Here is a 23259-nt window from a genome sequence, read left to right as displayed (position 1 = left end):
CGCTGGATACAGTTCTGAGAAGAAGAGCGCGTCTTCGGTGATGGTAGCAGGCTCTGGGGGCCACCTGCGCATTCCCAGAGCCCCTTCCCGCTCCAGCGCGAGCAGACTTTCTCCTTCAAGGGCCGCGGCCACGCGCTTTCCGGGCGGGCGCGATGAGTCCAGTGCGCGGCCCGCGAGCGCGTGCCCGGCCGCAGTCAGAGGGCTCGCAGGCGGGCGCGCGCGCCACCCCCGCAGCCGCCGCACTGCAGTACCTCGGGCCCAGGCGCAGGCGGCGCGGGGGCGGGGCCAGGAGGAGGGGCGGGGCCGCGAGGGGCGCCGAGACCGGGCCGCGGTCCAGGCGGCGAGCGCTGGCCGCATCGGTTGTCATGGGAACGGCGGCGTAGGCAGGCGCTGACGTCAGCTGGCGGCGCTTGCCCGCACTGCGGCACCAGGCTCCATCTCAGAGCCCGGGTGGCTGGCGGCTGGGGCGGCTGTGGGGCCGCCTCACTCCCGGCCTGCCCCGCCTGGAGGGAGGAACCGCCCTGGACCGTCCGGGCGTCCACTCCAGTGGGACGAGCTGTCGGCTTCTCTGCTCCCTCTTCTCTGTAAGTACCCTGTAGGCCTCCTGGTGGCGGGAGCCCGGGCGCGGGCGCTCGCCCTGCCCTGGCCTTCTCTGGGGACAGCGGCGTGGAGGGCTGCTCGGGTCCGAGGGCGCGGGGGCGGTGCGCCGGCGGGGCCGTGCGGGGGCCGCGCTGAGCCACTGAGGTCTCGGGCCCAGCGCCGCCGAGTGGAGCGAGGTGGTTTTCGAGAGGTACGTCTACGTACTTTCCTGTTCCCTTTCCTGGGTTCTTCTCCAGAGCGTTTAGCGTGGTGTCCGGAAAGAGGGAATGCAATCTTTAACTTTATGTCTCCGGATTCTGGTTTAACAGCGTTTGAATGAAATGCGTACTAAGTACGTTTATTTCCTTTTAGGCTGTCAACCTGGTGCTGAAGCTTAAATCTATGAAATGCCTTTTTAATTACACCTGATAAAAAGTGATCGATGTGCTACGTTTAGGAGTCAAGTTACATTAATAGGGTCGTTTCAATATGTATACAAGCAGAAAAAAAAAGTATGTTATTTAGGAATCCCTACCAAATGGTTGTGCTGCATTTCAGAATTACTGTGAAAACATCGACTGAGGTGTATACGGCTTTTCCTTCTTTTGAGAAAAGGATGCTAACAGTTTTTTCACCTGTTGCGTTTACGATTGCTGTTAGTGCTTGCGCTTTCAGGAAGAAGATTGCCTGCTATGAGGACTCTGAGAAATAAAATATTTGAAAGAAATTCAGACACCGAAATTTTTTAAAATCGTATTTAGAATCTTAAATACTTATGGAGACTATCTTGATTTATTAATTGAATTATGTATACAAGGTTTTTGTTTCCTTTTTTCCTGCGTTATAAAATTCGGTTATGGAATGAATTATCCAAGCCTCTGCTTTTTCTTCCTGTGTTCTTTAGTCATTCATTGGCTGATAATCAGGTGTTTAGAGAGAAAGTAAAATGAGATGAAATGTAATGCAGTTAATTTTCCAATTTCGTATCTCTTAGCAGGTCGTGTAAAAGGGTTTTTGAGGGAGAAGCTTTTAAACCTAATGACGTATATAAGGTTCATGGATGTCATTTTAAGTTTGACCTTAATTTTTTCTGATGATGTTACATATCTAATATTAGTCATTAATTGTATAATGTATTTGCTGTAACATACACTAACATTTAGAGATAATCATTTCTGTAATGTTTTGATGTGTATATCATTAAATAATTTTTGTTTATTAATTGAATTGTTCATTAAACTACTAAATAATGGTAAATAATGGAAATAACTAGTTAATGTATCTTATCTGTCACATAATTATTTACTTTTAATACTGTAATAATGGACATAAAGCAATGTGCCAGCGACTGTGCTGATCACATTGTTTTTCAGTATTTTCTCCTTACAATATAGTAGGTGCCATTTCAATTTCCCAGGCAAGAAAAAAAGAAAACAATAAAACAATAAAAAACAAGAGTTAATGAAATTAAGTAGCTTGCCCTAGACCAGACATTCAATAAGTGTTAAAACAAGAGCCTGAATATTTTTGCCGTAGAATCATTATTACTGCCCCCCTCCTTTTGAAATGGGACTACATCCACGAAGACAGCATAGGCCCAGCCTGCCACAAGCTAGCTGTTTGGTGGTGGTCACAGAACATTTCAGCAGGGTGAAAATTCAGGGCTGAGGCAGAAGGAGGTATGAGGTATGAAGATCAAGGCACCATAGGAGCACATAGGAGAAATATTTAACTGGGAATTTTTTAAAAGTACATTTGAAAGGAATTCAAATACCAGAAGTTTTTTAAAACCATATTTAGAATTTTGTTTATTTATGGAGACAGCTCCCCGGAGAAGAGACTGTTTGCATTTAGTGTTAAAGGATAGTTAGGAGTTTGTTAGAGAGAGAAGAAGGGCATTTCTCTGGAGAAAGAGGCGTATAGGTAGTGGTATGAAGGCAAGAAAGTTTGGCATGTTTGAGGGCTTGTAAGTAGTTTCAAATGCCTGGAGCTTACAGTGGAGAAGTGTGGTTGGGGAAAGAGAGGTAGAAAAAAGGCAAGAGGTCATTTCATCAGTAGCCTTGGACCCTGGTGGTCAGGGCCTCATATTTTTTTTCTAGTGAATGAGTGATTGGGAGTTAGTGAAGAGGTCTAAACGGAGAAATGATACCATCACATTTGTATTCTTAGAAAGTTCCTCTGGTTGCAGTGTAGACGATGGTTTATTTTTTTAAAGGGTAGGGTGATAGAAGCATGGAAACAATCTTAAACAGCAAACTCCTTCTGTAGTTTTTTTTGTCCCTCAAAGCTTACTGCCTCATGTCACTGCCTTTCGGGGCAAGGGAGGGGGGAAGACAGTTGGAAGGAGAATTTTAGGAAGAATCATATACACGTTTCTTCTACAGGTCTTACCTTCCATTCATCCCTCCACCTGTGGCTGTCAGGTTTCTGGCCTTCCACAAACAACTTTGCCCATGTGACTTCCTCACTGCAGATCCAGTGCACTCTTAAAAACGCGCAGCAACTCTTGGTACCACACAATGTAGACCACTTCTTTCTTGAAACTCTTTTTCCCTTAGTTACTTCTCTCTCCTAGTTTTCACCTCTCTGATGTCTTTTTACTTTATTTTTTGGGGTTCCCAGAATTCTGTCTTTGGCACTTTTTTTTCCTGCAGCCATCACAAATGTAAATGATGCCCAAATCTTCAGCCTCTATCTGCTTGCTGGATTACTACACTGCTTACCAAACATAATCTGAATATATGTGCATGGATATATTGCCCCACATGCAGGTGTGTGTACACACATGTATACTGTGTATATGTGTATACACACACACACAAAAACACACACAAAAAGCAGCTGTCACTTTTGAAGGGCTTGCTATGCTCTAGGTATTGTGCTAAGTGTTTGACTTGCATATTCTTATTTAATCTTTACAAAAACTCTATGAGTGATTTATTATTATTATTCTCCTTTGAAGAATTAGGAAATTGAGGTCCACAGAGACCTCAGCTTAATCTACTGAAAGGTCGAACTGGATTTGAATCTGGGGATCTGACAATAGAGCCAGTGCTTATAGCTGCCTAGCACCCGTCAGATACCCAGCTCAACATGCCCCACTAAGCTCACTGAGTGCCCCCATAAGAAGTATCTATAGACACTGTGAACTCATCTACAAAACAGAAACAGACTGGCAGACTTAGTAAACAATCTTATGGCTACTGGGGAAAGGGGATGGGAGGGGATAAATTTGGGAGTTTGAGATTTACAAATGTTAGCCACTATATGTAAAAATAGATTTTTAAAAAACTTTCTTTTGTATAACACAGGAAACTATATTCAATATTTTGTAGTAACCTTTAATGGGAAAAAATATGAAAATGAATATATGTATGTATATACATGACTGGGACATGGTGCTGTACACCAGAGATTGACACATTGTAATTGACTGTGCTTCAATTTAAAAAAAAGTATCTATTATAGTTGTAGCTAATGTTTATTGATGCCTGTTCTGTCTAAGGTACTGTTTTAACCTTTTAATCATGTAACCCTTACAACAATCCTTTGCCTCTCCCTCCTTAGTTACTGTTAGATTTATTTTACAAATGAGAAAACATTTCCAAAGGTCACACAAGTAACTATAGGAGACTAGTTTCAGGATTTGGGTTTTAAACTACTGCACTGTATTCCATTTAATGGAACTACTTGTCTAATTATTCTGGCTTGAAGAACATGAGAATCATAGTTGACTCTTTGTCCTATCTCTTTAGTAGTTTTTATTGTCTAAAACGTCAATTTTCTGCTCAAGAGAAAACAAAGAAAAGAATGTCTTTTCTTGATAACTCATAGGCATGATATAGTTCATCTGTTTTCCTGTGTATTGAATGAGCATGGAATCTATAAATGTTAAATCCTTATTTGCTTTATATTTTTCTACTTATGTGCTGTCAGGTTTCAATCACTGATACATTTGCCTTTGCAGCCTTTTTTTTTCTCTTAATTTGGAGTAGATTGGAACATAGATGACCAGGCTTATTAGTTGTATATTTATTAGAGAGAGTAAAGGCTGACTCCTATCATAAAATAGAGGATTTTCTACAACGTGCATTTGATGACTGCTTTGTCTGTGTACTGGATAGTTGTTACATGGGTTAACTCACATAATTAGGTGTATTTGTATGATCATTCTTTTTTTTTTTTTTTAGCATTTCTGTCCAAAGTACCCCTAATACACATGACTGTGTATCCCCAGGGATCTGGAACCTTAACCGATAATTACTAAGTCAAATCAGATTGTTTTCCTTTTTTCTTTTTGAACACTCTTCAGTTTTATTATTAAAAACATATGCATGTTGTGTTCTAATGCAGGAATTAATATGTTTGTTTTGGACATACACCTCTATCTTTAAATAAAATGGGAAATTCAGGAATATATACCAAGTTTGTGGTTTTGATATGCAATGATACATACCCAGGTTATTTATTTGAGGAAAATGGAATGAATGCTTTGCTTAATATTTTCCAGCATAGCAGCATTTTCAGTGGTAGGTACAGAAATGTTAAATTCATTATCTGTGAATGTGCTGCCCACAAGCATACTTTACAGATGTAATAGTGATGCTTTCGGGAAAGTCAGTCCTGAGGTGGTGTTTGGTTTCTTAAAAGTGCACTGCAATGTTCATTTTTCACTGAAAATCTTTAAAAAGTGTATTAACGTTCTAAGTTACATGTTTATTGCCTTTCAAAAATTAAAAAAAAAATTTGTTTCAAATATATAAATACTTTACTAGTAGTCCAGTTTGCTTCACTTTAAAACTTTAAACTGATTCAGATGTATTCAAGTCATTTGCATAAGGGATAAGGGAACTTAGCTTTTTGGTATAAATCTGGTAAGGTAGTGAACAAACAATGACATAATCTTGCATGAAGAATATTTTATAATTTTTATTTGGAAATTTCATATTACAGATAAATCCTCTTTGTTTTATAGGTTCCTAATTGAGTCAGTGCTTTGCATTATAACTCAATGCTCTCCATAAAACTGAGATATGCCCACTGGTAAGACTTTTATGAAATTTTTATATGTAACACGTATTATTTATTTTAAAGTTTGGATTATTTTAAGGAGTTCTTTAGCCAATTAAGGAATAAAGTAGAAGTCATCAATAAAATATTACATGTAGAGAAATTTAATAGTTTGGTATTCAGTTTTCTATTTAATGTTGGTGATTAAAGTTAGTATGTATTCAATGGATGGCAATTTGGGACTTAGGTGGACAGGGTAAATAATAATGACAGCATATTTTTTATGATCAGAATGGATGTTTTACTGTAGAGCAGACTTTGGCAAACTTTTTCCTAAAGGCCAGACTAGTAATATTATAGGTTTGGTTTCTGCTATAGCTGCTCAACTCTGCCATTGAAGCGCGAAGGCAGCCATAACAATTCTTAACAGAGTGTGTATGGCTGTGTCTCAATAAAACTTTATTTATAAAACATGTGACTGGCCTACAGGCAGTAGTTTGCCAGCACCTGCTGTGAGGCATTCATTAATTCACTCGGCATTTATTTATTTAAAACATGTGTATTGAGTTCTCAACTCTATACTAGACCCCATGATAGTAGCTAGGGATGTAGTTACTAACTACTTAGTATAGTGGGGGAGATACAGTATATTTATATGTATAGATATGCAAATAATTATCTAAGTTCAAGTTGGCTTAACTGCTATGAAGGAAAAGAAGAGTCTGCCAGGGAAACAGGGAAATTTAAATGAGGTTGTCAGGAAGTGTTCCACCTTAGAGGCAACATTTTAACAAGCAGTTTAACACCAACCAGGTGTGAAGAGTTAGAGGAAGTTTGCACCAGGAAGAAGCAGCTTCACACGGGAAATTCTTGTTCTGGCAACAGAGCTAGGAAAACGGCAGTATGGCTAGAATGTAGGGACCTAAGGGGATATTTGTCTTGATTTGAAGCTGTACAGATAGGCAGACCAGGAAGTGAGAACCCTGTAGACCATATGAAGGATTTGTTTTATTTTGCCCTAAGTGAAATGGGAAACTCACAGGGTCTTAAGCAAGCATGAACTGATTTATGCTTTAAAGAGGAAATAACTTTCAGCTTTTTAGTATTTGTTGAAGGCTGATTATTGATCAGGCAAGTGTTAGTCATTTTTCATGCAAAATGATCTTTGACATAGGATTATTCTGATTTTACAGATAAGGAAGTTGAAATTTAGAGATGTTAAGTAACTTGTTTAAGGCCACATAACTAACAGTAGTAGATGCTACTGTGTATCATAAATAAAGAACTTAGCAAAGGAAACTTTTAGAGGGAATAGCCTGAAAGGTAAGAGGGATACAGGTGAGTGTGGTATCACCAAAGCCAAAAGAGATGTTTTTTGAGAAAGAAGATCTAGTCAGTTGTTTTAGTGTAGCCAGAGAACTCATGCTGGTTTATACAAGACAGTGGGATTTTTATGTTGTTGTTTATTTTAAGCATAATATATGTGATAATGGAGTTGTTTCAAAAATGACGTGAGTCTTTATTTCACTCATAGTTGAGAGTGAAGCCAAAGTGAAGACAAAAGTTCGCTTTGAGGAATTGCTTAAGGCCCACAATGATCTAAGACGTGAAAGGAAAAAACTGAAGAAAAAAATTGGCAAATCTGGAGAAAAACTCTCAGTGAGTAATTAATCATTTGGTAATGATGACTTACATATCTGCACAAAATTACAGCTTTCATATGAAAACTCTGAAAAACTGGAAATTTAAGAACAGTAAATCTATGTCATGGTCAATAACATGGTAAAATAAAGCTTTCTTTAGAATCAGCCTCCCTCTTGGAGTACTGAGTTCTTAAGTGCTGTCCTACAAGGGTAGCAGACAAACTGGTGAGAGTGACTGCCAATAACCGGGAAACTCAAAACTAGCCGTATTACACATTTTTTAAGAAAATCAAGATTTTATCCCTGAATTATGAAGAATTTATGAAGGAAGTAATATCTTACTTCAGATATTCAGTGGCTTATCTTTATTTAGACTTACTCATCTGTTTCTACCCAGCAGAACCGGAAGAAATCAATGGAATCATAAGGAGATAATTATTCTTTTGTACTTGAAGTACAGTTTCAAATGATAGAATTTTGGCACCACACTTGAAAGGATTGAAAATACAGAACTCAAAGCAATACTAAACAAATCAGCAATTAACATCAACCCAGTTCCCAGGGTTTTTAGAGTTTGTAATAGTATGTCAGCTAATGTCCTATTCACTCTTCAAATCTATCTTGCTATTTCCATTAAATTTTTTACTCCTTTGACCATAATCTCTGTGTACACACACACACACATACTCACACACACACACAAATGCACAAATAAATAACTTCATGCATGTTCTGCTAATTGATACAAAGAATACATACATTTCTTTGGCAGGAGTTTTATGAGTTATATGCATCCTACATTTTACTTGTAGCAAATTTTACCCTAGTCTATAATTTGAGACTTGTTCATTTTAATATTCCATCTGGCAGCCATCAGTATAACAGGTATATTGGCAAGTGAGGCAAAAAAAATAAAGTAATAACGTTGGCTAGAATACAGCCACCCATGTGTGAGGGGTTCATAGTACACCAGTGTACTACTGCATACCAATTAAGAACTGCTGATGGAATGGAGCAGATTAGGTCTCCCATAGTGGATGCTGCTCTAAAATGGAAAATGCTGCTGCTTCTGTACCTTTGTATGCAGCTTGGTAGGGAATAGTGGCATGAGGAGGATGGAACACTGCCGTCCCCTTGAGCAGGTGGTGTATATTGGGCAAAAGCAGAAAGAATGCTGAAAACAACTGCCGGATATTTTTATGGACTCAAAGTAGAACCTCATACTTTCTCTCATCGTCAGAACTGGGCTTTGTGAGCATGAACAAGGGGCAGTTTGGGCCAGGAATGTGAAATTAATTGGATAACCAGAAAATGGGCAGAAGACATGTCCATTTATTTAGGGTCCAGTTTAGATGTTGGGAACAACACAAGTGGGAGGCGATTAAACATGATCCAGTCAGCCTCTTTTGGCACATACCAGACTATTCAAGATCTCTCTTTATTTAGAGATAAGTATTCTAAAAAATGACATTTAGGAAGAGATTTTTCAGCTCAGAAGAAGAGGATTGTTCCTGGAAAACTTAGAGGAAACAAAATATTTTTGAAATGATTTATTTTAGCAAATAGAAGAGGAATACTTGCTTTAATTTACTAGCTAATGGTGTTTTCTATGTTTCAAGCACTCTTCTGAACATTTTATGTGTGTTCACCCATTTGTAATACAAACAATAAAATTTTGAAGTTTTCTTTCCTTTTTTAGATGGAGAAATTGGATCACAGAGAGGTTGAATAACTTACCCAAAGTTACATAGTTAGTGGTAGAACCAGGATTCAAACTCTTGACAGTCTGACTGCAGAATCCTCTCTCTCAATCACAACCCTTTAGGAGCTCTTTTAATAAGGCATGAACAAGAACAGTGAATGCCCTGTACAGAGCAGGCATATATTCTGGAATCAGAAGGATCTTCAGTGTTTTATAGTTATGCCTTAACCAATCTTCAGAATAACTTTATGAGTGAGTTCTGTTCCTGTTAACATGTAAGGAAGTACTGTAAGTAAAAAACATAAATAGGAAGATCATAAATCTTTAAGTGAGCTAAAGGCATGAGGAAAAAAACTAATTTCAATCTAACGTTGACTTATAAAATAAAAGCACTTTAAAAGGGATTCAGATTGGAACCCAGAGATGGTTTTTTTGCTTACCAAATAAATGTCTGAAAGTTTAGTAGCAAGGTAGAGAGCAAGGCTTTTAAGTATAACGCTCATAGAAAGGTGAAGTAGTGCAACAACTATAGACAACCTTTTCAGGAAGTTTGGTTGGGAAAAGGAATATTGTGAAGATGATACTCACTACATTCAGATATTTAAATACTGATAGCAGGAAAGTAACGGAGGGACTGATGATATGGGGCAGGAAGTTTTTCTAGAACACAGGTAAGGAAGACCACCTCTTTATAAGAAGGAAGGAGAAAAATATCATTTGGGGTGCATGCAAATTTATAGATTTGGTAGCAGAAAGTTCCAACTTCCCATATGATGGCTTCTATCTGTGAAAGCAAGTCCAGAAATGACAACATTGGACATTAGAGATGAGTGAAGAGAGTTTGAAATGGCCATTGCGTTCATGGAGTTAAACTCATCTAGGTGTTTTCAGTGCCAGGTATGAAAGAGTTGCAAATGAACAGATTATGCAGCATAGAAGAATTGTCCAGTATCTTTGAGATCTCAGTTGAATTCGTAGACCGTATTTTTATAATAGTACCAATTTTTGAAGTGGTTCAGGGTCTTCCAGCCATGTTCAACAGCCTCCTTGTAGTTACAGAGATGAAGGTCACTTAATTTGAATGATGCTTGCAGTTTTTCCATATAAGTGTATTGGATCAAAAGTACATGATATTGGCAAGTGATGACTGAAGTGATGGATTATGAAACCAAAGTATCAGGAGATGAAGATAAGAGGGACAGGATAAATAAGAAGGATATGTTGGGTTCCCAGTATAATGAACTGTTGATTATTTTACAGCACTAAGTCTGGAATGGTTTGACACTCAGCAGTAATAACTGGAACAAATGAACATAAATTGCTAAGTAGAGAATAAACACTCAAACTGTAGCTATTATCAATTTTGAAGTTGCATCTGAAATTTTACCTTTTAAAAGGGAGAATTTAAATCATGTTTTGTTCATTGTCCATCCTATATCATCTTGATTTCACTCCTTGATTTTCTCCTGTATCATTTTATCCTTATAACAGTTACTTCATAGGGGCTATGGATAACTTCTTTTATGAATAACAGCTTCCAAAAATGTTTTTTGTGTATTAAATTAATTTTAAAGGGTGGAAGATATTCTAAGTTCTCTCACTGTTAGTAATATCCTTTAGTTGTTTCATGTATTCATTCACCTTTATCAAGTACTCTGTTCCAAGGGCTCAGAGCTCAGTTCCCAGCAACCTGCTAAGGGCTGGTCCTGAAAATAGTCATGTCTTGGGATTTGCAGATTTAAGCAGCTAGGGCTGCTGGGTTAACCCTTTTCTGCACAACTTCTAAACATATCAATTAGGAAAAAAGGAAAGAAGACACAAATTACCAGTATTATGAATGTAGGAGGGCATTCACTGCAGATGTGTTACAGACTTTAAAAGGATAATAAGGGAGTATTATGAATAACTTTTTGACAACACACTTAGCAGCTTAGATGAAATGCATAAATTACTTGAAGGACACAAACTACCAAAGCTCACTCAAAAAGAGACACATAACTTAAATATTAAATATCTTAAAAAAAAAAAGTATCTGTGGTTAAGAACCTGCCCACAAAGAAAACTCAGTGGTTAGTTTTCTCTGGTGGCTTCATTGATAAATTTTACCAAACATTTGAGAAAGAAATCATATTAATTCTGTAGAAATTCTTTCAAACTATGCAAAAAGAGGGAATAATCCACTCTTTTTTGGAGGCAGTCATTAACAACCCTGATACTAAAGCTAGACAAAGACATTACAAGAAAACTACACCAGTACCTCTTTTGAACATAGAGCAGATATCTTCCACAAAATGTTAGGGAATCAATCTTGCATTATATAAAAAGGATAATAATACACTATGACCAAGTGAGGGTTTATCTCAGGAATATATCGCAACGTTTGAAAAATCAGTCAAGGTAATTCACCATATCATAAGTTTAAATAAAACCATTTGATCATCTCAATAAATACAGAAAAAAAACTTGACAAAATTCATCGCCTATTCTGATAACTATAAAAAAGAATAGAAAGGAATTTCCTTAGCTTGATAAAGGGCATCTACAAAAACCTACAGTTAAGATCATACTTATAAGTAAAAAACTGAAAGCTTTTGCCCCAAGCTTGAACACATCAGTCTCAAAAAAATGCCATTAGAGCTATTGAATGATTTTAGCAGAATATAAGGTCCAAATATAAAAACCAATTGTTATTTCTATACCAGTAATGAATATTTTGAATTGAAAATTTTAAATAGCATTTATGGCAGTAACAAAAATATATAGCAATCAAGGATAAATTTATAAAAAAAAATACAAACCTGTATACTGGAAACCCCCAAGCTGCTGGAAATAAAGACCAAATAAATAGATGCCCAATGTTTATGGATTGGAAGAATCATCATTGTCCAATAATTATTGGCAGATTATTGTCTATTCTTGGAAAATTGACCTATTGATTTAGTTGAGTCCTAATCAAAATGCCAGCAGGTTTTTTAAGAATTGAAAATTTAATTATGAAATCTATTTGGAAATTTAAACAACAGACCTAGAATTGCCAAAGCAAATTTGAAAAAGAACTAAGTTAAAGAAATTTTACAATCTGATTCAAAACTCATTGTAAAGCTATAGTAATTCACGATAACCTGGTATTGTCACGAAGACAGTTATATAGGTCATAGGGCAGAAGAGAGTCTAGAAGGAGACCCTAATGTATATAGTCATTGTTGACAAAATTGCCAAGGTACCTCACTGAGGAAAAGGTTAGTCTTTTCAACAAATAGTGCTGGAACAATAAGATATACGTATACAATTTTATGAACTATGACTGTTCAAATAGAAACAAGTCAATCACCTAAAATACAGAAGAGCTAAAACTGTATAACTTAGAGAAGAAGCAGGAAAAAACCTTGGTAACCTTAGTTATGAATAGATTTCTCAGGATACAAAAACATGAACCATAGAAGAAGAAAGGGATAAATTGGGCCTTGTGAAAATTGAAACATTGCTAAGAAAATGAAAAGATAAGTTACAAGTTGAGAGAAAATATTCACAACATATTGTCTGATAAAGTGTATTTAGAACACTTAAAGAACTCTCAGAACTTGATGATTTTAAAATAAACAATCTTATGAAAATAGGCAGAAGATTTGAACACTTAACCAAAGAAGAGATACAGATGTGGAAGGATAGGGGTTGACTTTGTAAAAGAACACATGGGTTGCTGGAAATGTTTTACATCATGATGTGGTGGTGTCATGGCTGTATGTATTTGCCAAAATTTACTTAAGTACACACTTAAAACTGGTGACTATTACAGTAATTCATGTAATTTATTAAGTTATGTCTCAATAAAGCTGATTTTAAAAACAAACAAATTGAAGCGAGAAACCTAAATGATGCCAAGACTGCAAAGACCAAAGGATAGGCAAAAATATAATAGAAAATGAACAGATGTATTTAGGACACTTCAAAATTCAGTGATAATCCATGAATTATGAAATTCCATAAAGTAGACCTTTTTTTAAGTATAGTACAAAAAACTAGAAATCAATAACAAAAGATTAAAATTTATAAACTACTTAGAAATGTAAAAACTGTCCTATGAAACTGTTAGCAAGAAAAAGGAAATCCAGAGCACCAGAACAGGATATTTAAAAAGTAATGAAACTATCAGTTCAATGAAGTGAAATGTATGGAATGCTACCAAAGATTCTCTGTGAATTGTATTTTAAATGAAGTTAGTACAAAGGTTGAAAGATCGGTAGAAGAGTGTAAATGAAAAACTGGACCTCATCTGATTAGCTTTCCCAGAGTTTCATTTACAAAATCTTTTCTTCTAGACCATTATTTTTCCTTCTAGTTCTGATTCTTGGTTATCTTTTCCAAAGTTACTTCCTTCAGGAATGTCCTCACAATTTGTATACATTGCCACTACGTTTCTGGTACTCACTGAGAAAGTAGAAGAAATATGCATATGCCCCATTTTGACATAATGGAAATTCAAGATTATTAGATATGACTGTATTCATAGAAAAAAGGTAGAAATAAGTTTCTGAAATGATTAGCAATGATTTTCCTAGTATGAAACAACCAGGATTGAGCTTTGGGTCTTTTTTCCCCTAAATGTTTTCTGATTTTTTCTTTTTTTTCTTTTTTTTTTTTTTTTTTTACTATTTTAAGTTTGGCATATATTATATCTATGAGAAACAGAACATATGAAAATGAACTTCTTTGAGAGAAAATACTTTTATTATATTTAATTAAGAGAAATTTTTTTGAGGATATGGCTTCATAATTTGTCCCTGAATAGATAGAATTTGGAAATACATTTTAGGTGAGCAAAAGAGTCTTGGAGATGGTACAATATTGGATATATATGGGATACTAGTTGTTTTAGCATTTTTCCATCTTTTTACATATATTAGATATTTTCTAACTACTTTTAAACATGGAGATTTTAAAAAATTGAACTTCAGTCTTCATCAGTAAGCTCATCCATTTCTGGGACAATTCTTCATTGATAACTAGCTTTCATCTTGTAAGCACTTTGGTTTTGCCCATTCTGTTTTTCAACATGTCTCTTAAGCTTTTATTTCTGTCACTCAAAATTATAATTCTAACATCTGCTGTTGTCTTTTTTAATCTCATATGCTTTTTAATTTCATTATATTAATTTCACTTATTTTAAATTATTTTGTTTATTTTTCTTCACTGTTAATTTTTCTGTTTTATTGGATTTGATGGCTTTTCCTTCATTGTGATACTTTCCTTCAGTGTTTGTCAGCTTTTAGTTGTTAGTCATTTTTCTATATGAGTATTTCTCTTCTGCCTGTTGGTTGTTTTCAACATAGTTTGCTTCTGCTGTTGGTGAGGGTGTGCCTACCTGAATAGATGCTGCAACACTTCTCTGTACACAACTGCTTTATCCTCTGGGTGAAAGTCACCAGGTAACACAGACGGAGGTGGAGGACAGAGCTGTCCTTACCAGCTTCTCAGTTGGTTGTTCTCAGGCTTATCCTTCCTTCTTGTATTATTTGACTCTGAGCTTATGGCTTTTTCAGAACCACCCTTTTCTCTGGAGAAGTCTTTTCCTGTGGGTTATGGTTTTTTCTGGTAGTTTCTTAATAGATCTAATCATGCCTATTTTTTATCCTTGGGGAATTTCTCAAAATATTAATTTTATTACTAGTAACATTCCTTTTTGATTTCTAACCTTATTTTCTATTAAAATATCTCTCATTTTGAATAATGTTGATTGGGGAAAGACGTACAGGTGTGTGCTTAGTTTGTCATTTGATGTAACTTGATAATACTTGATACTTAGCAGTATTTGCAGTGATACGTTTGAACTAATTGCAGGTAATCCGAGAGCTATAGACCTTTAGTTTTAGAATGTAATTATAAAGCAAGATAAATGACGTGTATGTGTTTTCTATTGGGGAACATGAAGTACTATAACCATGGCTCTTTTAGCAATTTCTCAAATATCCCTTAACTAGATTAGAGTATGGATCATTCTGCCAAAGAGGAAAGTAACATTTGAGATTCGAGCAATAATTCACTTCTGAAAAGTCAGTAAGTACTTTTCCCCATGTTAATTAACTAACTCATTTGAGCTGAAGTTAACTCACAAGATTACTAATCTAATGCTGGGAAAATAAACTAGGAAAGTGCCCACCATTGCCCTAGAGTGGTGTCACTGTGCTCAAGCAAAAAATGAAATAATCCTCACAGTATTACACATGGTTGAACACTCATTGTTATTTTATCTTCATGTAACTAAGCTGTGCTTAGCTGAAACTTTGTTATTGTGTTGTTTTTTCCTAGCTTGACGCTGTTAGAAGCAATCTTCAGAAAATTAAAGAAACTGAAAGTGATTATATAAGTGCTGCTAACATCAATAATCCAGATAAGACCATGCGAGTCCCTAAAAACAAACCGAGGAATCTAACGTCAGCCGCTGAAAACCCAGATGATGATGTTAGTGTAGAGGAAGACACGCAAGAAAAGGCAACTAAAAAGGCTGTAAAGACAGCGCTCCAGGTGACTGCACAAGAAGTGGAACTGGAAACTCCTGAGAAGAAGGGGGATTCCACACCTCAGAAAGCACCGACCAAGTCACAGCCGGGTGCCACCCCTCAGAAAAGTGAGAGGGCCAAGGAAGAAAGAGAAAATAACAGTTTAGATGAGGAAGATGAGCTGATGCAGGTATACCAGCTCCAAGTGGCTGAAGAAATGGCGAAGGAGATTAAGAAGAAAATCAGAAAGAAACTCAAAGAGCAGTTGACTTACTTTCCCTCAGATACTTCACTGCACGATGACAAATTGAGCGGTGAAAAAAGAAAAAAGAAAAAAAAGAAAGTTCCAATTCTGCCTAAATCTGAAACAAGGTATGTGACACCGATAAATATAAAATGTCCTCTTTAAAAAAACACTCTTATTTTCAGCTTTTGAATGATACCTGTAGTTTCACAAAGAAAATGTCTTCCAATTGGACATGTGGCCAGGACGGTACTAACAGCTCACCTGTATGTAGCACCTTCCTGTGTGCTAAATGCTTTACAAGGAATATGTACTATATTCCTTATAACAACCCTATGAAGAATAATAGTATTATCATCCAGTTCTGTGGATGAGGAAACTGAAGGGTTTTCAGTCACAGAACCAGTAAGAAGCACAGCCAAACCTTGGCAGTCTTGCTCCAGAGTCACCCACCACCTTTAACTCTTCACTTACATCTGCTTCTTAAATAATTACCCAATTATTACCCCCTTTATTGAGTTACAAGTGCCTATTTGAGTATATGAAAATAGCATTTTTCCATATTTTACAAATAATATTTACTCATTGAAGACTTACAGACACAGAGAAGAAAATAAAAGCAATCCAACCATCCAAAGATTACTATTAGCTTACCATTTTAGTGCATGAGAAATACATGTATCTCCCAATAGGAAATAATACCTATTTTAGGATTATCCTTGCCTCAATTCACTATTCACTTTGCTGCACCATAAGTAGTAATAATAGTTGGTACCTTTCTGATGGCTTGTACTTGGATTGTATTTGCAGTACATTGGTCGTCTCTGATGACCCAGTCGAAGCTGAACAAAAGGAATCTCCAGTTGGAGTAGTTACTTCAGATTCTCATCAAGATGATGAAATAAGCTCAGTGGAACAAAATGTAGACAACAACATGCAAGATGACACAAAATCCAAGCTGAAAAAAAAGAAAAAGAAGGCTAAAGCAGGTTTGTTATTCAAATTAAATGAAAAATGCATATCTTGGTAGGAAACACCTGATTCTAGGACTTTAGTCCTTGAAACTAAAGAAAATCTAGTCCCAAAGGGTATAATTGAAAAAAATCCAATGTAGTATATTTGGTACTTACGCTTGGATTCATCTAGATTATAGCATTCATTTATTTGTAACTGTGGGTCTCTGTAATATCAGTCTTACTTGTCGTCTCTAATTAGTGACTTGATTCAACTCTAGAATGACATTAACTTTATAGTTGCTATTGTGGCATAGAAGATTTTTCTTCTTTATGTCATTGCCCGTAAATAATTAAGACTTATAGCATTGAAATCTGTAAATGGTCAACAGCCCATAAACATTTCAGATGTTAAAGCTGCGTCTCTGTCGAACGTGGTATCTTCCCAGTGCCTCCTAATTCAGCGTCTCTCCTTCCTGCCCGCTTTTCATTTTACCTCTTGCATTCTCCCTTCCTCTTTACTCATTTCTTTTTTCTTATTTTTCTTTACTTATTCTTGCCTTTTTCTTACTTCTTACATCTTTTTTTTCTTTTCAATTTCTATTTAATTGCCAAAAATTGAAACTAAAATAAGCAATTTTAGAGTATATGGTACTTATTCATTGGATGATGCAATTGATGGTGTTCTGTGGTTCCTGTAATTAAATTTTTAAAAAGAAAAGTATACGTATTACAAATATGCTACTTACTGAATTTTCACAAACTGAATATGCCTATAAAGTCATCATCTACATCAAGAAAAGAGAACATCATGAGCACCCAGTAGTAGGACAACTACTCTCATGACATCTAACACATAGTTAATTTCCCCCTATTTTTCTGCTTTATTATAAATAGAATCATAAATACTGTGCTCTTTGTATCTGCCTTTTTTGCTCAAAATCATTTTTGTGAGATTTATACTGTTGTTGCATGCAGTTGAGCTTATTCATTATCAGTCCTGTTTTTGTACCGTGTAGATATCCATTGTGTGAATAAACCACAATTAATTACCTATTCTATTGATGGACTTTTGAGGTGTTTTCTAGTTTTAAGCGATTATAAATAAAGCTATAGTGAACACTCTAGTCACATTTTTTGGTGAGCATGTGTATACATTTTTGTTGGGCATATTCTTAGTAGAGTTGCTAAGTCATAGAGTATGTATATTTTAATAGAGACTTCCCACTTTCCACACTTGGGTTATCAATTGATACCACCAATATTTGAGAGTTTCCATTGCCCTACATCTTCACCAATATTTATATTGTCAGTGCTTTAAAATTTTAGTCATTCTTAGGAGTGTGTAGTGATGATTTCATTTTTGACTTTGATTTGATTTCTGTGTAACTGGTGAAGTTGAACATCTTGTTCATGTTTATTGACTACTTGGATTCCTTCACAGTAAATTTGTTCATATCTCTTGTGTATTTTTTAATAAATGAAATTGTCCACTTTTTTCTTATTAATTTGTGAGAATATTTTATATAACTAAATAGCAGATTTTTCCCAGATATGAATACATATATATTGCAAATACCTTCCCACTCTGGGTTTTATTATTTTTCTCCTATTGGTATCTTTTGAAAAACAGAATTTTTAAATTTTACATAACTCCATATTATCCATGTTTCTCCCTTTGATGGTAAGTGCTTTCTGTAATTTGTTTAAGAAATCTTTCCCAAATTCTGAAGATACTTCTCTATGTATTATTTTTCTAAAGGTCTTTTGTTCCACTTTTCACATTTAGATCTGCAGTTTATTTGGAATTGAGTCTTGTGTATGGGGATAGGTAGTACACAATGGTCCAGACCCATTTTTTCCTCATATAAATATACAATTGACCTAATACCACTTACTAAAGAGACCAGATTTTCATCTACATTTCAGTGTCACTTTTATCACAAATAACATGACTGTGTAAATGGGTCAGTTTCGCTAGTCTCTGTTCTTAGATGGTTTGCACCACCACCACCACCATGTCTTAATTACTTTAGCTTTATAATAGCTCTTGCTATTTGGTATTGAAAGTACTCCAGTGTTTTTCTTCAACATTGCCTGGGCTGTCCTTTACCCTTTGCACTTCCATATGAATTTTAGAAGCAGCTTCTCGATTCTTCATTCCTCCCCTCTGATTTTGATTCAGATTGGGTGAATCTGAAGAGATATACAATTTAGCAACTCTCTAAATAGATTTAAAATCTTTACAAAGTATTCTTGCCATCCGTAAAATTGTTACGCATCTCTGTTTATTTGTAAATTTCAGCAGTCTCTCTTTAGATTAATTTCTAAGTATGATTTTTTTTGTTTAATGGATATATAATTGACATACAATATTAAATAAGTTTCAGGTGTACAACATAATGATTTGATGTTTGTAATATATTGCAAAGTGATGTTTCTCAGTGCTATTGTACATAGCATTGCTTTTTAAATTTTTGTTTTCTGTTACTGATATTTATGTAGAAATGCAATTTAAAAATTTTTAATGTTGTATCCAGTGTTCTTGCTAAATCCATTTACTTCTTAGAGTTTACCCATATTTTGAATTTTCTGCATACACAGTCATATCATCTGTTAATAATGATAGCTTTATTGCTTCTTTTTCAGTTCTTATCTCTTATTCCTTATTCTTCATACACCGGCTAGGACTTCCATTACAGTGTTAAATAGAAGTGGCAATAACAAGTCGTCTTCTCTAGCTGCCAGCCTTGGATGAAAACTTTATTATTTCATCATTGAGTGTGATATTTGCTATAAGCTTTTTGTAAATACCCATTATCAGATTAATGAGCTACCCTCTATTCCTAATTGGCCAATAATTTTTTTAATCATGAAGAGATACTGAATTTTATCAGGTACTTTTTCTGCATCTGTCAACATCATCATATTAAATTTCACCCTTTTTTTTCTGTTAATGTGGCTTGTTATTTGATTAAGCCATCTTTGTGTTCTTGGCAGTGGTTGGGGAGACCCACTTTGTTGTGATATATTAACTCTCTCTTTTTTAATCTATTACTGGATTTGATTTACTGGTACTTTGTTAAGGGTTTTTGTATCTGTGTCATGAGAGAGATTGGTTTGTATTTTTCCTTTCTTAAAATACCCGGAGTTGTTGATATCAAGGTTTTGATGGTCTCAAAAAGAATGGAGGGATATTTCATCTTTTTGAAGCTATTGTATTGAGTATATTCATGTTTAGGATTGTTACATCTTTCTGTCAGATTGATGTTTTCATCATTGTCTTAGTCCATTCAAGCTGCTATAACAAAATATCGTAGACTTGATGGCTTAAACTATAAACATTTATTTCTCATGGTTTTGAAGGCTGGGAAGTCTAAGATCAAAGTGCCTGCAGATTCAGTGTCTGGTGAGGGCCCACTTCCGGGTTGCAGACTGGTGTCTTCTCACTGTCCTTATATGGTAGAAAGGGCAAGAGAGCTCTCTGGGGTCTCTTTGATAAGGACACTAATCCCATTCATGAAAACTACCCTCATGACCTAATCACCTCCCAAAGGCCCAGCCCCTTAATACAGTCACATCAGAGGTTAGAATTTCAACCTATGAATTGTTGGGGGGACACAGCGTTCAGTCTATAGCAGTCATTATGCAGTGTCCTTCTTTATCTCTGATAATCCATTTTCCCTTAAAGTCTGCTTATGATTTGAGTTTGCATAGTATGTTGTTTCCCATCCTAATTTCTCCACCATGTCCACGGTGCACCCTTAGGTGGTGCCAACCTGGTCAGGGAGGGGCAACCTTCAAACCTGTGTTTGGCCATGGTCTCCAGGTCTAGGCAGGGCTTGTTAGTACTCCATTCTGCCCCTCCCCATCCACTGGACTCCCTGCCTGTGTCTGCTTCACATCCCTTTGTCTGGGCCACAGTGTCTCTGCATTGCTTTCCTTTTTGCCTTCACCTCTTTTCTCCCCTGACCCCAGCACATGTGGGGTCTCAGTCCCCAGGCTGTGAACTCCCTGGGGACAAGCCCCCAGTAAATGTGAAGTGCTGTTGTTCACACCCCGGATATCCTCTTGTTTGTGATCTTTCTGTGTCCTTATATTTGTCATCTCACTGTTAGTCTTCTGTATGATCTAAGTATTTTATATTCTGTATTCTCCTTATCTTTTGAATTATTCAGGTTATTTTTTTAAAGTTTGCTCCCTCTATTTACTTATTAATTATACATCCTTCTATTATTTTTAAGCTGTTACTCTAGAGAACATTAAGTTCATTCTTGACTTATAATACAAATTAACTCCCTCACAAAATACACTTGCCCAACACTGCTAAACATTAGAGTAGTTTGACTCCATTTGAATTTTGTCAGTTGCTGTCTCTGCATCTGTCCCTCTCCTTTCTAGTTCTTCTCATGTATTTTAGTTCTACATACATTTTAAACTTCACAGGTATTAGTTACCATTCTGTAAAGTTGATATTAATTTATTTTCATCCCCAAATTTACTTTTTCCTTTATTTCCATTTTTCATCTGCTTGAAGCACTGTTTATTCTCTCTCTCAGTGCAAGCCTGCTGATTCACTCAGATGTTGTTGTGTTAAAATGCCTTTACCTTCATTTATGAAATGTATTTACTAGTATATAATTTCAGTTTACAGGAAATCATACAATTGTCTTCTGGCTTCCATCATTTTTGTTCCCAACTGCATTCTTATTTCTGCCCCATTGAAGGAACTGTTGTCTTTTTTTCCCTCTGGCTGCTCTTTAGGTTTTCCTTTTGTCTTTGGTGTCAGTATTTTATCATACTATGCCTACATAAAGCTTTATTGGAATTCACCCTGCTTGGAGTTTACTGGTTATACCATTTATCAGTTGTGGAAAATTCTTAGTCATTATTCCTTTGAATATGGCTCTTCACCATTCTCTCCTGTTTTTCTAGATTATAATTTCACAAACTCTCAAGTTTGTACACATGTTTCTTTTTATGGGTTTTTTTCCCCCATATTTTTCTGCTTTTTTCCCCATTAGGCTTTGGTTTGGATATTTATATTGATTTTTCTTCAGTTTCACTAATCATGTCTTCCTTTGTGTCCAATATGCTTTTAGACACATCCATTGAATTTTTAATTTCAGACATTATATTTTTCAGTTCCAGAATGCTTATTTTTTATGAATTCCAATTCTCTGTAGAAACTACATTTTTAAAAATTATTTTGTCCATCTTTCCCTTTATTTTCTTGAGCATATTAGTCATAACTTAAGTCCTTGTGTGCTAACTCCAGTTTGGATCATTTGTGGGTCTGCTTCTGTTTTCTGGTTTTTTCCTTGGTTATTAGTCATACAGTCTTGCCTCTTTCATGTCTAGTAACTGTTTATTGTATGCTGGCCATTGTGTGTAGAATCCCAGAGACTCCAGATGATTTTATCTTCCACTAGAGAGGATTTCCTCTTTGCTCTCTTAGACAGACAGAGTGGGCAACTGATTTCAACTAATCTGAGCTAAGTCAGATCTGGGTTGTAGTTTTGTTAAGGCTCTATCTCTGATTTGCCGTGTTCCTAGGCTGTGGCCTTCCAGGTGTTTCAAAGTGAGAGCCTGGCAGATATCTGTCTTCAGAGATTTTCAGCTTAGTCCTTTAGCCTTCTGCCCCATGCAGCTTCAAATTTTGGCAAATGTCTTGAGGGGGAGACTGGCCGTGTGTTTGAGGCCCCTCAAGTCTCCAATTTTGTCACTCCAGCCCCGCGTGAACGCCAAAATCTCTGCTGGTTTCTCTGTCCCCCAGTAGGGGCCTTCTGCCAGGGGCCACGCCTGGATTCTCAACCTCTAGATGCGCCCAGAATTGGTAAGTGACCCCAGGTGAAAAGTGGCTGTAGGCTGGAGGAGAATGACCATGTCCTCCAGGGCTTCCTCTTTGCCTGTTTTGTTTTAGGCCCCTCCCGCTGGTGGGTCATTGTTTCCTAGTACCACAAGACTGGGAGATTTCACTACCTCTTCAGCCTCTCACGTAGTCCCGGTATTCAGTTTTGTGAGGAAAATTATCCCTGTGTTTGAGACTCCTCAAACCTCCAGTTTTATCACTCTAACCCCATGCAACCACTAAAAATTTTGCTGGTTACTCCTTCTCTAAGTAGTGACCTTCTGCCTGGGTCCTCTGCTCATAACAAATGTCCCCAGACATTGCAACAGCTGCCAGTCCATCACCTCTGATTGATTCTCCCTCTCTGGAATTTTAGTCCATCTACTACTATACATTGTTTCTGTACTTTTCTGATGCCTTTAAAAATAAGGTTTTTGTCTTTTATTTGGCTTTTCAAGTTGTTGTTACCAGAAACATTGACCTGCTATGTTCTACTGCATCCTACTCAGAAGTAGAAATTAAAGTTATAAATGATTTGAGTGATACATATTCCTCTTAGAAAATACTTAGATATTTGCCTCTTATTTTTATTTTTGTCTTTGCCTCTTATTTTTTTCTCTTTGTGTTGTCGGTCCTTGCTAGGGAAAAAAAGAAAGATTCCTCGCCCTATTTTAATGCATTAGTAAATGCAGTATTTACTCTAAGAATGTAGTCTGCTCTTGTCTGGCTTTTTCTTTCCTTTTCCTTGAAGTGCCTTTGTTAACAAAGACAAATAATCAT

At 36.3% G+C, this 23259-nt stretch overlaps 1 protein-coding gene across 7 annotated transcripts in view; it reads left to right on the top strand.

Moving 5' to 3' along the window:
- Positions 1-351: 351 nt before the first annotated feature.
- Positions 352-23259, top strand: part of AHI1 (Abelson helper integration site 1) — a 248433-nt gene continuing 225525 nt past the window's right edge. For 6 of the 7 annotated variants that reach the window (XR_012075023.1, XR_012075020.1, XR_012075021.1 and 3 more), the window contains exons 1-5: positions 352-584; positions 5555-5622; positions 7124-7248; positions 15241-15803; positions 16486-16664. Coding sequence is in view for 2 of the 7 variants with exons in the window: in XM_072965904.1 (XP_072822005.1) it covers positions 5613-5622; positions 7124-7248; positions 15241-15803; positions 16486-16664 (877 nt within the window). In the remaining 5 variants the exon portion in view is untranslated. The remainder of the gene's footprint in view (positions 585-5554; positions 5623-7123; positions 7249-15240; positions 15804-16485; positions 16665-23259) is intronic. The other variant, XM_072965905.1, reaches the window with a different exon arrangement.

The sequence above is a fragment of the Vicugna pacos genome, chromosome 8 (genome assembly GCF_048564905.1).
Source record: "Vicugna pacos chromosome 8, VicPac4, whole genome shotgun sequence".
Classification (NCBI taxonomy): Eukaryota; Metazoa; Chordata; class Mammalia; order Artiodactyla; family Camelidae; genus Vicugna; species Vicugna pacos.
Note: the sequence above shows the minus strand (reverse complement) of the source record. Positions and strands in the feature narration are given on the sequence as shown.